The 15,646-nt window shown below is 40.6% G+C and overlaps 1 protein-coding gene across 2 annotated transcripts in view; it reads left to right on the forward strand.

Annotated features, from left to right (window-relative positions):
- The first annotated feature begins 10,021 nt into the window (after positions 1-10,021).
- Positions 10,022-15,646, forward strand: part of MN1 (MN1 proto-oncogene, transcriptional regulator) — an 85,451-nt gene continuing 79,826 nt past the window's right edge. For both annotated transcript variants that reach the window (XR_011021904.1, XM_068238746.1), the window contains exon 1: positions 10,022-14,386. Coding sequence is in view for 1 of the 2 variants with exons in the window: in XM_068238746.1 (XP_068094847.1) it covers positions 10,930-14,386 (3,457 nt within the window). In the remaining variant the exon portion in view is untranslated. The remainder of the gene's footprint in view (positions 14,387-15,646) is intronic.

Genomic DNA, 15,646 nt, shown 5'->3' on the forward strand with positions numbered 1-15,646 from the left:
CAGTGTTGCCATCATATCACAATGCAACCTGTATAATGTGAAAGGACCCTAAAGATACTCTCACACTAATGTATTGTAATGGACACTGCACTATAACATGGTGTCTACAAAGTCTAGAAAGTGTTCATGCCTCATCACTTTTCAGCTATGTTGTTTTGCGATTTTTTTGCAACTTTACGTGCACTGTATAAAAGGAGCTTTAACCACCTCCCAACCGCCTCATGCCGATGGGCATTGGGAGAGTGGCTCGCTGGGGACCGTCTCGCTCGACTCGTTCGCACGTGCGTTCCCTGCACAACAACAAAGTGGGAAACCATCATCGGCCTGCTAGCCGCGATCGGATCTGGCAGGCTGAAATAGAGAACAATAAAGGCAATTTACATTTGTACAGCGCTGCGATCTAGCACAACGCTGTACAGGGGACACCCTAGTCACTTAACTGTCCCTCCTAATGACTCACAGTCTAATCCCTCTTATAGGCTGATGCCTATGAGAGGGTGTTGTAGTGTATGAATTGCAGTCAGGGCCAATTTAGAGGGTAGGGAGGGAAATAAAAAAATAGGATTAAAAAAATATTTTTAAATTAATTAAAAAAAAATTGTGGCAGCAATCAGAGACCACCAGAAAAATGCTATTAGTGGTAATAAAAGGAGGTAAAATTCATTTGTGTGGTAAGTTGTATGGCCGAGCAATAAATTGTTAAGGCAAAGTGCTGAATTGTAAACTGGTCACTAGGAGGGTATAAACCTGTGGTCCTCAAGAGGTTAAGCCCAACTTTAGCCATAACTAGCTTTGTTTAAAGGACCACTATTGCCAAAATCATAAAATATAAAGTATATGTAAACACATGCAAATAAGAAGTACATTTCTCCCAGAGTAATATGTGCTATAAATTACTTTTCTCCTATGTTGCTGTGACTTACAGTAGGTTGTAGAAATCTGACATTACTGACAGGTTTTGGACCAGCTCATCTCCTCATGGGGGATTCTCAGTGTTTTATTGATTTTCAAAAGCACTTGGTGAATGGCAGCTGCTCCATCCAACTGCCAAAAAAGGTTGGAGGCTGGCCAGCATATTTGTATAAATCCTTTGCAGGGAGTGTCTTTATAAAGAATAAAAGCCATGCTGAGAATCCCCCACGAGGAGATGAACTAGTCCAAAACCTGTCAGTAATGTCAGATTTCTACTACCTACTGTAAGTGACAGCAACTTAGGAAAAAAGTAATTTATGGATCATTTTACTCTGGAAGAACAATACTTATTGATTTGTGTTTGCATGTATTTTAAATTTTACACTTTTTTGCAATAGTTGTCCTTTAAGTAAAAAATAAAAATCTACTTACAATCAAATACTGCAGTGTGTGGAGAGGTGTATGCAGTATGTAGCTTGTTCGGAAATGTTCGTTTTGCCTTGCAGAAAAAAGAAACCATCCTAAGTGCTTTATTAATACATTTGTGGTGATGTGAGCGCACTTGCAGTGTCTTCCGTGCCCACCTCCTGCACTGGTGAATTATCTGGGGCTAGTGATGAGGGAATATCATCATACTCCATTTACCACATTTTTGTAATAGCATTTTTATAAATATGACAAATAATGTGAAGATGAAATGAAGTCACGGAGACATGTAAAAAGAAGAAAACAAGGGATTTTTTGACCCCCAAAAATCATTTTAAAAAACAAATCACGTCTTACCAAATTTTTTTTATATATTTTCGGGAAATTTATTGTTGAGACAAAATATTTTGTGTGTCGAAAATTATTTTGAGAATTACAGTCATCCCTATCTGTGACAATTGCTTCTGCTGCTAGATCAGGCATGGGCAAACTCGGCCCTCCAGCTGTTACAGAACTACAAGTCCCACAATGCATTTGCCTTTATGAGTCATGACTGTGGCTGTCACACTCCTGCAATGCATTGTGGGACTTGTAGTTCCTTAACAGCTGGAGGGCCAAGTTTGCCCATGCCTGTGCTAGATGGTGGTAGTTTGTAACCCTGACCCGGGTTATATCAGCAAATAATGAGGATTGCTGAAAGGTTAGTGAGTTGCTGCATACATGTACCCTCAGCAAAATCATCTTCAAAAATTCAAAACGGACTAGTTTTAATTGTATAAGTTGCACACAACTGCCATTACAAACCAGTAATTTATGAACTTTTATACAACCTCTCTTTATTTTGGTTAGTGATGTACAATGAGATGCTGCCTACAATTTATATGTAAGTTGGAATTAGCATCTAATTGGTCAACATTAATTCTAGCGTAGGTGGGGGTTGCACACTTTTTTTTTTTTTTAAATCCAGTGTTGATTTGCTGCATCACTTCATTCTTCAGTCCTCTGGCCTCAGTAAATCAGCCACTGTGCTATTTTCTGTTCTGTAATGTAATGCCCTATTAACTCCTGCAGGGATCAGCTATAACCATTACAGAGGGTAAGGGAGCCTACTACAGGGACATCCAGAGCCAGGATGATGATTTTTTTTACTTTTTTTGTTATGTCCCAGTGACTTCATTCCATCTTCACATTATCAACAAAGCACTTTGATTTTTCCTTTTTCAATTAACACATAGTTCAGAAGGGGTCACCTGACTATATTGTAGCTCAGTTCAGAGCACAGCTCCGAGTGTGGATGAAACTATTTAGGGTTCAGTTTTTGAAAAAGAAAAAGCTTCATGTTTAAGATAACTATGCTCTTAAAATTTTTAGTATACAGAATGTTGGTATTTTGCTTCCTTTGCCATAACCTGTCTGCTTTTCTTGTTTCTATGAGAAATGAATTCTGATTGGCTGCCATGAACTACTGAACTTGCACGCTGTGCTGTTGAATAATCTAAATATATAAAAGGGAATGAAGGGCAGAGGTCTGCAGAAACCTAGCAAGCAGATCATTTTTATGTAAATCGCAGAGTGATTGCAACAGGATAGTGAACTGCCTGATATTTAAGCAGCCTGTGGGCCAGCTATTCATTCTGAATGTGGGAAGATTTGTTTAAAGCTTGCCGTGCTGATCGACTGTAATCATCCCATTAAAAAAGATTGGATCGTTTTGATCAAATCAGACTGAGGGCTTTCCCAGAAATCACACGATGATTTCTGATTAACTGGGATGAAAAATTCTATCATTGTCACATCAATTTTGTATTTGCTATTTAGAAATCCATTTAAAATGACAACTTTTGATAATTTTACAACCGAAAACTAAACTGAAAATCATGTACTTTGTGCAGTATTATTTAACTTGAGTGATCGGTTAATCTGATCTTTGCAATAAAATCCTTGAGGGCTTTCATAATTCTATTCACTTTTTCTCCTAAGTTTTCTCCTAGGAGATAATAATAGCTGGCGGCTTAAAATGTGTTTTATTGATAAGCTTTGAAAAAATGAATTGAATATGGGCCCTTGTATTTATTCCCACAACAACTGTTGAGCTCTCCATCCATACATGGTGAAAAATGAAAAGAAGTACCTGATTGGATGATGTGAGGCAGCATCAACTGTTCTAAAAATAGCATTTACGGTATTTTTATTTATTGTCCAGCCCTGCGTAAGTAATATGTTGGTGCTTTATAAATACAATAAATAATAATAATAAACACCTTTTGACTCAGAATACATAAAGGCCAGGGTTATTAAATAAAGCCATACATGTATTTTGTTTTATTAAAGTGACTTTAAGTAAATGATTAAAAAATATTTATCATATTCTGACATTTTAAATTGGCCTTCCAATGTTTTCAGTTAGTGACTACATGGAGCTCTGGACTATTTGACTTTGTTTTTGATATTAAATACACAATCTTTGTTTTTGATATTAAATACACAATTGGAATATTAAGGAGTTAATTGTTCTTAAAAGCATAGTGTCACCTGGAAATGGGGGAAAATGTTTACATTTACTGTGCTTTTTATGAAGAAAAAAAAAGTTCTAGGACTCTCAATAGCATATTATAAGGATCAACTATATTTTTAAGCAAATATGCTAATAAAGGTAATTTTGAAAGCTAAAAAAAGAAAAAATCCTGTAGAAAAAAAAAAAACCAAACATTTTTTTTCCACTGCTAACTTGCTGAGGGTTTTGAAGTAGCAAAAGTATTCCTTTAGAGAATTGGCCTTTAAGAGGCCTGAAGGGAATTCCGGTTCTTCAGACCCGCCTAAAGTATGCGTTATTAGAGATTTCCAAAAATGCCACTCTCTAAGCTTTAATGCTGGTCTTCTGGCAATCAGTCTTCCTGAGTCACCACAACAGGTACAAAAATAGAAGATAAGGGGACAGTCAACTGATTTACCTCCATGTTCCAGCCATATTCCAGCCATGCAGTCTCGTTAGAAGGAATTTAATATCACCCTCATGGTTTTTTATGCCATTTTTAAGCCATTAAAAGTCACTTTTTTTAGTCTGTCTGGGTCTGGGATTAGTAAAAATAAATCTCTTGTGCACAACCACATTCTCACAGCCACTAATTTAAATACCTGTGAGCAACCCCGATATAGTAGAGGTCACAATGACAAATTGGGACCATTTCATATTTAGGGATGGTCTGTGAGATGCAAATAATTCCCTGTTGATGCAAATGTTATGTTAATTTTAAGCAAATGTATGCAGCTAGAAAATGGACCAGTCAAATGCTGTAGCAGCAGCATCAGCGCCACTGAAGATGCTGGCGCTATATAAATCAATAATAATAATAATTTGATCAATCTGTTTTTAAGCTGCATACATTTGCTAAATTAACATACAATTTTACATCAACTCAGAATTATTTGCATCTCATTGAACATCCGTTCATAAAAAACAAACTATTAACAGTAGCACCTTTTTATATGCCTTTCATGTCAGCTGTCCATTGAGAGAATTATTTCAATAACTAAAGAGCAGTTAATTTACATGTTCAGGTGTATGGACTTCTTAAAAAATATATAAATAAATAAAACACCTCACCATCCCAAATCCATGTGGTAAATGGTAAACAGAGCATATGTGAGCAAAGAAAAACAGATCTAAATCCTATTTTTGGTTGCTCAGAAACATAATTTAATGATCTCACCAAAAATCAGCTAAACTGAAGCTAGGAGTGTTCTGACCTCTCTTCAGCTCTCCACATTCCCACCCAAAGATTATCTGTTAACCAAAGTCCAATTTATGATTTCATTTCGAGTAAACAAATACTAAAGTAAGTACTAGAGATGGTCAGTGAGATGCTAATCATTTTTAGTTGATACTAATTTTATTTTAACTTTTAGCAAATTATGTAGTTTGGAATTGAACCAATTAAATTGCGGTAGGGCCTGGGACCCACTAGCAGCGCTTTTCTAAGCTCTTGTGTAAAGCTCTTGCTAATGCAATGCTATGGAGCACTTTTAAAAAATCACATCCGTCAAGTGGGATCACACACATAGAATTACATTAGCAAGAGCTTTTCAAAGCACAAGTGCTTACAGAAGGATTGAAAAAGAGCTGCTAGTGGGTTCCAGGCCTAAGCGTTGATTTTGCTTGCTCCAATTCCAAACTGCATACATTTGCACAAAATTAACATACCATTTGCATCAACGCAAAACCATTAGCATCTCACTGAACGTCTTTATTAAGCATTTATCAGACATGGTTGGTAAGGAGCAATATTAACCAAAAATCAATTCCTAACATGCAGATCTCCACTGAACCAGGCATGGGTGGAAATGCCTCCAGTCCCTAGCTGATAGTTAAAGGGATACTGTAGGGGGGTCAGGGGAAAATGAGTTGAACTTACCCGGGGCTTCTAACGGTCCCCCGCAGACGTCCTGTACCTGCACAGCCACTCTCCAATGCTCCGGCCCCGCCTCCGGTTCACTTCTGGAATTTGAGACTTTAAAGTCTGAAAACCACTGCTCCTGCGTTGCCGTGTCCTCGATTCTGCTGATGTCATCAAGAGCGCACAGCGCAGGCCCAGTATGGTCTGTGTCTGCACAGTACACTCCTGGTGACATCAGCGGGAGCGAGGACACGGGCGTGCAGGCGCAGTGGTTTTCTGACTTTAAAGTCAGAAATTCCAGAAGTGAACTGGAGGCGGGGCCGGAGCATCGGTGAGTGGCTGCGCCAACACAGGATGTCTGCGGGGGACCATTAGAAGCCCCTGTTAAGTTCAGCTCATTTTCCCCCGACCTCCCTACAGTATCCCTTTAATGAACCAGTTAGTGTACTGGCAGCTCTTGGCTTTGACACACTAACAGGAATGGTCACTGAGATGAAAATATTCTTGAGTTGATGCAGAATGTATGCATCTTGGAAAATGGGCCAATGGAATGCAACCACTGCAGGTTTTGATTGGTACATTTTCAAGCCACATAAATTTGCATAAAATAAGCATAAGATCTGCTTTAACTCAGAAGTATTTGCGTCTCATTGACTATCTCTATACATGTTCTTTCCTTTCCCAGGTCAGGGAAGAATCCCATGCTAGAATTTTCTGATTTAACACTAAAAAAGGAGTAAAAAGAAGTGTCTGGTCAAGACTCAAAGCTCAAAGGTGGACTATGCAACAAGAATAGGGATCAGGTAGGAGGCTAAAGCATCCTCATACATCCACGGGGCATCAAAAGTTTAGTTTATTAGGAAAACTGTTTTTAATAACAATACACTACTGATTATGCCTGGCCACATAGAAATTAAAAATACCATGTTTCTGTTACTGGAAATACACTTTTCTTTTTATTTACAGTCTTATGATAATATGGTAGAAGAACAATCCCATATCGGAAAATATATGATAAAATTGTCTTTTGCAACAGGTTCTATTATTAGCTCTCAGCACATAAAAAATAATACAGGAGGAATGCATTCCATATTGCTTTGTGTGAATTGCCTGCAATATGCATAAAATAACCCCAGCCTGAATAATTCTGAATTGATTACTATTTACCCTCTGATTTATTTATTCTGTGTGTTACCTTGTGATATGAGATTTCAGCGTCAATGTAGCGACGTGCTATTTGCATATCGGAAAATATCCAGCCAAACAGCAGCACAGCACCACAAGCTGGGCTGAAATTCAGATTTACTGTGGGGGCCATGCAGTATACATCATGCTGCATGCTTATTTTATACCTATGCAAATGGAGGCAATATTATGAAAATGCTATTGGTTGTGATAGCAAAAAGTAATTCCTGGCTACAAGGGTCATAAGGTCTAAACACTGCTGGAATATTCATAAGCTCTGAGCTTGCTAGCACACTGCCAGAGCCTGGTCATAGAGGAGAATGGATTCCCTGTTATAAATGCCTTATCCTACAACGAGCTTCCTAAGCCAGAACGACTATAAATGTAATGAATATCTCCAAGCCAGGCAACACAGATGACTTTATAATATAAAAATTAGGCATTAAAAGAAGAGTAACTTTAAAATGAACGATACAAATCAGAGGATTATTTTTGCAGGTCACATTGACCTCTTCCGGCGCTAGGGGGCAGTGTGGCTGTTTGGATGTCTGTCTAGTGCAGGCTATGGTACACATGCACACAATCTTATAAGAAATTCACTCCTCTTGAACTGACTTTGAACTAAAAAAAATACATAATAGATATATTTTATTTTACATATAATGACATACAACCATTATGGACTTGGGCTACTGATAATTAGTCATACGACTGCTTTTTAATGGCTGTATAAACACAATGAAAAAGTAACTAAAATGTATCAGCATAAAAGCTTCACTACTACAAATAAAAAAAAACATAAAAATAAGCAAGTTCTTGTGTACAGTTATTTACCTCCAATCCTAGTAGATTTCCATCGGAAACGAAAGCTTCTAAACAATGACAGCAAGTCACTGGGAATGATCCTATAGCCAACTGTATTTACAAGCTGATTATATGATAGCTGAGCGATAGCTTCATTCACCTATACCTCACTGCAATGTACTTTATGCTCACATTTGATACATGCCATAAACTATGCCAAGCTAAGAGATCGCCGGTCCCCATTCCCCCGTCACTTTGCAAAGTAATAATTTCCATGTCCAAATCCATTTCTTTTCTACTTCTGAAATCTCTTAGCCATCAGCAAGGAGGATAGTTCACATGAAAACTAATTACACAAAATCAATATTTAATCACAGCACAGCATCCAGATCCTGCAGAAAAAAAAATCCTTTAAAAAAATCTATTGCAATATACAAATTGGCTTCCTCCTCCTTTAATTTACACATGCCAAGGCTGAAAATATTTCTATTTCTTTATCCCTTATTTACTATCATGTCCTGGTAGCACTGGAATGCGGACCTGTCACGGTACCTTGATAACTTCCGCCTAACTAATATATATATATATATATATATATATATATATATATATATATATATATATATATATATATAGATATAGATATATATATATATATATATATATATATATATAGATATAGATATATATATATATATATATAGATATAGATATATATACAAAAGACAAAAATCACCCTACAGGATCCCGCAGGGGGGATAATGTATAATATACAGCTACAAGGGGCTTGAAAAACCATCTCAATAGCAAACTATAGCTGGGCATACGTACTGTTTTAATGACTCGGTAAAGTCGCTTCTCTTGTCTGTAAACTAGAGAAAATTGGGTTAATTTATTAGTTAGCAATTGTATCATTTCACAGAATGGTAATCTGATTGTGCTAAAGGTCTTCCTATTATTAAAAGCATGCCACTTGTCAGCCTAGGCGAGGTGGGATGCTTTAACTAAGATTACTGGGATAAATATTCCATAAAGATCAGGGCAGATATTAAATTACAATTATTGATTTCTATATAAAAAAACAATCCCAACTCTTAGCTTCAGCGCTCTAATTGATCTTTGAGGAGCCTTGTGTAGTAGGAGCCAAATTAGTGGCTTAAAAGAGGAATTTACATTTAATTCAATAGCAGGCGGTCTAAGCTGTAGTTAAATACAGCCGGGTCCTGCAATAAGCATACCTAATGAGCACCGAGGAGGACTGTAGTGTGCAGAGCAAATCACACTCCTGCCATACACATCACCATGCCATAGAGATCATTCTGCCATACAGAGATTCACCATGCCATAGAGATCACCCTGCCATACAAATCACCATGCCATAGAGATCATTCTGACATACAGACATTCACCATACCATAGAGATCACCCTGCCTTACAGATCACCCTGCCATAGAGATCAGTCTGTCATACAGATCACTCTGCCATACAGAGATCACCCTGCCTTACAGATCACCCTGCCATAGAGATCACTCTGCCATACAGATCACTCTGCCATAGAGATCATTCTGCCATACAGAGATCACCCTGCCATACAGATCAGCAGTGCAATGGGATGACTTGGTAGAGAAGTTTTTATAAACTTATAACCCTTAAAAAGCCACTTCAAAAATAAAGGTATCAATAATGATCCCTGTAAGATTATTATGGACAACTTCTATATACATAATAGTAATAATAATAATTCAGTGAAAACACATACACAGCTAAGCATCAGTTATTCACAATGAATCACAGACTGCTAGACAATCTATAGAGATCGCATATAGCTGACGATGACCTAGAGACAAAACTGACTCCTCAGGACCAAAACTTCAGCACGTGCATTAAGGACACACTGCAGAGATGCCCAAGCCTAGCTGCCATAGACGGGCTTGCCATCCAGCACCCAGTGACATGCCCTCCTGTGACCCCCCCACACCTCCAGCAGCACATTGTTGCCTTTCTTTGTGCCCGCTCTCCTCTGAGCCGGTGACAAAAGGATACTCTGCCTTCCTGCTGCAGCTGCATGTGCCAGTATTTCTAGGAACAGGACATGATCATCTAAAAAGTCAAGACAGACGGACAGACTCGATTTCATCAAGCTATATTGTTATATGATGGAAATACATGGCAGATCTTTATAGGTGTTTTAGTGCTGTAATGTAGCAGGACCACCTTAAGCGGTGGCCGCGCCCCCTCCGTGCGCTGACATTGGCTAGGAGCTGGAGTGAGGAATTGATTGCTGAAATGCAAAACTTGTTGCTGCTCGGTGGGGCTGGCTGATCGGCGAGGGGAGACACACATTCAGGGATCTCACACTACCGGCCGGACTGAGAGAGCATCGCACGGATACCTCTGCTGCACACCACCAGGCTGCCAGCCCCGCTGCTGTATAACAAAGAGCCTCGCCATTGCACTCTGCAGCACTGGCCGCCCGGGCTCAGCAGCACCAGCAGCCCGGGCACTGGAGCACCACCAGCAGCCGCTCATCCGGAGGAACAAAAGCACCTTGCATTAGCTGACACGGGGCTGATCACTGCTGCTGCCTGTCCATCCCAGCCACAGACATCAGCACACAGCCAGATGGCACACAGACGTGGTGCAGAGCCCAGCTAACCTCTACAATGCAGGTGGGCAAGCTAAAAGTTGCCATCATCAGTTGGACATCCCCATCCCCACTGCCAGTCTATAGGGAGATCCGACTGCAAGCTGCTTGTCTGCTGGGGAAGAGCTAATCTCGCCACCCCCCTGTCAAGGACTGTGCACGATTGTCTAATCGATCGCTTGTGACTGTAGCCTTTCTTGGACTTTTGCTATTTGCATTGCAGAGCAAGCACTTGGGGACTATCGTGGCAGATTTTGGATGTGTGTTTTGGTGGCTGAGCCTGAGCGCTGCATGAGATCCCGACTGAAAGTGTTTATTTGTGATCTCACTGCACAGGCCCTATCAGATTACAACATGTGAGCTCATCTGTTGAGGGCTCCACACAACATCGCTTCTACTTCTCTCACACTTGAATTCTTGCCTCCAAAGACCGTAGCAGAGAGAGCTGCATGAAGCCCGCGACTCCTCTGGGCTCCTTACATGTTTTTCTGCCACCAAGAGGACTGAGTGTCACGGCAATTTCAGTGGAAAGAACTGTCATGCCTTATTGATCAGTCTGGAATTATGTTTGGGCTGGAGCAGTTTGAGCCACAGATCAATAGCAGAAGCACTGGCCAAGGAGAGAGAAACTTCCCTCAGCCCGGGATGAATATGAGCTCTCATTTCAAAAACCCTGCCTTCCACTCTGGGGGGACATCTGGGACTGTGGATCCTGCCTTGGGAGCTTTGAGTGAACCATCCATGTTAGGCATGAATCTCAATTTGAACGGAGAGCCTTATGGATATCATGCAAGAGGACACTCAGATATTCATGCTGCTGGTATGCAACCACAGCCTGTTCATGGGTTCTTCAATAACCAGCAGCATCCTCATCATGGTCACCCAAACAGCCATCCTCACCAGCATCACCCTCACTTCCCTGCCAACTTTGGTGGGCCTGATGCCACAGCATCCTGTTTGCATGGTGGTCGACTGATGGGTTATAACAATAATCTTGGCAATCAGCAAGGCTTTGGTGAAGGCTATGAACAGTTGCCAGAGAACCAATCAGGAGAAGGTTTTGGCCAGCAGAGACCAGGTAATATACCTGACTTTCAACACTCCAACTCAACTGCTTCTAACCATGCTGTCCCTGCTCCTTGCCTCCCCCTGGACCAGTCTCCAAACCGTGCTGCCTCCTTTCATGGGCTTCCTGCATCCACTAGTTCTGATTCTCACAGTTTGGAACAAAGGAGACTGCATAATCAAGGAAGTGTTGATCCTCTGGAATACAATTATCCCAGTGATGGTCCATCTGGACACTTTGAGGTACCAGTTTTTTCTCCTACTGAGTCAGAGGCCCATTATGCTGCTGGTCGGCAGGTTCCCAGTGGTACCTTTCCTGGGGCTTCTGTTTTACCCAGACCTCCTAACATGGTGAGCATGTCAAAAGTTCACCCACAACAGCCACATGGGGTATTTTTTGAAAGGTTTGGAGGTGCTCGAAAGATACCTGTGGGCATGGAGTCTGCAGTAAATGCCAGACATCCCCTCCTGCAGCAGCAGCAGCAACCGACAGGTTTAATTGCCAGGCAAAACTCGTGCCCGCCAGCTATAACCAGGCAGCAGCAAACAGAAGGCAGTACCTCTAACTCAAACTTACCGGACACTGGACCAGTAATGCCGAGCCAGCATTCACAGTTTGAATACCCTATCCAGAGACTAGAGAATAGAAATATGCACCCATATTCTGAATCTGTGTTCAATATGCAGCAAGGACCTCCGCAGCAACCTCCAAATCAGAGATTGCAGCACTTTGATCCCCCTTATATGAATGTCTCTAAAAGGCCAAGGTTTGACTTTCCAAATAATCATGGGGTGGATAACTGTGCAGCATGGAATAACAACAGCATTCACAATGCTGGCATTGACAGTCACCTTTCCCCCTCTACATACCCTGGCTTGCCAGGTGAATATCCTCCTCAAGTGCCAGACAGCTTTCCAGCTGGCCCAGCACTGCAGCACCCTGGTTCAGATCATCAATCCATGCAACAGAGACAGAATGCAGCAATGATAATTAAACAAATGGCTTCCAGAAACCAGCAACAGAGAATGAGACAAGCTAATTTGCAGCAGTTGGGCCATCATGGGGATGTTAACCAAAGTGGCATTGTCCATGGAGGCCAAGTGGGGAGTATTCCACAGCCTAACTTTGATCGTGAAGGAGGAAGGATTGCTAACTTTGACCCTCAGAATCCACATGTAGGCCAGGAAAATGCTTGGTTTCCTGGACCTCACCCACCAGGTGACATTTTGCAAAGGAGGATGGGTGGGTCCAATCTCCCCGCTGACCCTACAACTCATGATATTAATTTACAACAAAATGGATCAAATATGCTTTTTAGGCCAGGCGTTAGCAGATTGGGTTTGCAGGAGCCATTAGGGTTGCCAGGAGAAGGACATGTTCCTGCCTTACATTCTCCAGGTATGCATTCTCAGTTTGGAAACAACATGGCTAACCTTTCACAAATGCAGTCACCGGGTGGTGGGGTGGGCATGAACAGTGCCCCTGCAGACAGAAGGGGCGCTCCAGACTTTACAGCACCAGCTATAGGCCAACAGCCAGGCTTCCCATTTGTTGGATCAAATAGACAGTCAACTCCACATAATCCACCTGGTGTAAATTCATCCCCAAGTTCCTATCCAACACAATCCGATTTCCAAGCTAGCCAGCGCTCAACAGCCAGCAAATTAGGGGCTCTTTCCCTTGGTTCATTCAGTAAGGCTAGTGCAAAAGAAAACATGTTTGGACAAAGTTGCTTAGCTGCCCTTTCTACAGCCTGCCAGAACATGATTGCTAGCTTAGGTGCACCTAATCTCAATGTGACATTTAATAAAAAAAGCCAAGCAGAGGGAAAGAGAAAACTGAGTCAAACTGAGACTGAGCTAAATGGCAACAGTGGGAACAATACTAGTTCTGATTATTTCTCTGGAGGCTCCACTCAAGGCAATCAGGGTCCAGGTGCTACAACTAATAACACTAAATCTACAGGGCAAAGTGGTGCAACTCAACCCTCACAGGGAGAAACTAGTCTTTCCCCAAACTATAATATTGATGTTACTCCTGGCAATGATGGCAAACCAGTGACTGGGGGTGGACGAGGGAGGGGTAGGAGAAAAAGAGACAGTGGACATGTTAGCCCAGGTAACTACTTTGATAAGTTCTCTGCAGACAGTGGGGGTGCTGTTGTGAGTCCAGGGCAGCAGGGCCAAACTGCCAACCCAGTTGAACCTGGTGGAACTCCCCATGAAAAGCCACTCACTTCGCCATCTTGGGGGAAAGGTAATGAGCTACTTCTTAGTGACCAACCAGACCTCATGTCATCTTTGGACAGTGGAATTCAAAGTGTGACTAAATCAGATAGTAGCTCACCTCATGTTGACTTTGCTGAGGATGTCAACACTACATATGGTAATGAAGATGAAGTTTCTTCTAGTTCAGATAACATATCAAAACCCAATAACTGTCCTTTGGTAACAGGGTCTCCAAAAATCCAGCGGAGTGAACATGGACTTCTTAATGGACAAAAGACAATGGGTCTAAATTTACTAAATAACACTACCTCTCTCCCGGACAGTTATGGGTTGAGCAGTACTGGGGCTGGTCACCCTGGCACTCCAGGGATGGAACAGGTTCGAACTCCTACTAGCACATCAACCCAGGATGAAATCCACCCTCTAGAGATACTCCAAGCACAGATACAGCTTCAGAGACAGCAGTTCAGCATTTCTGAAGACCAGCCCTTGGGGATGAAAAATAAAAAAAGTGACTGCACTGCTCAAAATGTGGACAGTGAATTGAACAGTTGTTGCTCTGACAATGTCAAAAATTCTATGAGTACGATAGACCTTGACTCTCTTATGGCAGAGCATAATTCTACCTGGTACATGCCTAATGAGAAATCATTGATGGAGGGAGAAGAAGACGACAAATCTATCACACCTTGGGAAAAATCAAAGAACCAACAAACCAACAAAGAAGGTATATATATTTAATTATACACTTTGTGGGTTCTCTGTTTTCTACTTTTACAGTTGTTAGATTTCAATGTTCACCTGTTCTTAATATGTTTTCTATTTGAAAAAGTAAATGTGTATCCTGATCAAACAAGCCTCAGGGTGCATACACACATCCAATTTCGATTGGCCAATGATTGGCCAATTTTACCATTTCCATGTAATATGAGAGCTTACCTAATTAATCTGTTCATAGTGTTCTAAATTTGTTGGCCCTTATACTACATGGAGCTGGCAAAATTGACCAGTGATTGGCCAATCAAAATTGGATGTGTATATGCACCCTTAGATGCCCAAATTAGACCAACTAAAATCTTGTACACGCTTTCAATTATGATTGACCAATCACTGACCAATTTTACCATCTTCATATAGTATAAGAGACTACCTACACAATCTGCTCATAGTATTCAATATCTGTTGACTCTCATACTACATTGAGGTGGTAAAATCAGTCAGTGATTGGCCAATCATAATTGAAAGTGTGTACAAGGCTTAATAAACAGTGTGTACTTGCATATTTTCCTTAAAAGACCTGTAACTAGTGTTTGTTAAACGCTACTGCAAACAAGCATTACCTGAATAGTTTCTCTTGCAGCCTGATTAAGCAATACTTAAAGTAAACATTTTTTTTTACCAAGTTCAGTTCTGTCTTACATATATATCCTTGCATGTGGATGTTAAACTGCCAAGAGTTCATAAACAATGTCTACTTGTATATTTTCCATAAAATACTTATAATACTAATATTGTTTTTTTAAAGCTTCTACAAACAAGCATTATCTGAATAGTTTTTCTTGAAGCCTGATTAAGCAATACTTAAATTGGCCTTTTTTTCCCCCAAATTGAGTTCCAACTCATAAATAAATATATCCTTGCATGTGGATGTTAAACTGCAAAGAGTGCATACCGATTCCCAGCCCCGTATTTGTACCTATACAAAAGAGGAACTATTCTTTCCCATTATAGTCGTGATAAAATGCTATCAGTTAATTAATTGGAGCTGCCTGCAGGGCAAGGACAGAGGGTAATCAATGTTTACAGTTCAATTTACCAACCCTTGAAGAGATATATAACCCTTTACCTTATCATCATTAGGACTTACCATGTATCACAAGTGTACAGTAATAGAACATTACTTATAATATATGCCTCTGCTATTTGTGTTTACACACTGCCATAGACACATAAAAGTAACCATTGTTGTTCTAGGGGCCACAGTTTT

This window comes from Hyperolius riggenbachi, chromosome 1, assembly GCF_040937935.1.
Source record: "Hyperolius riggenbachi isolate aHypRig1 chromosome 1, aHypRig1.pri, whole genome shotgun sequence".
Classification (NCBI taxonomy): domain Eukaryota; kingdom Metazoa; phylum Chordata; class Amphibia; order Anura; family Hyperoliidae; genus Hyperolius; species Hyperolius riggenbachi.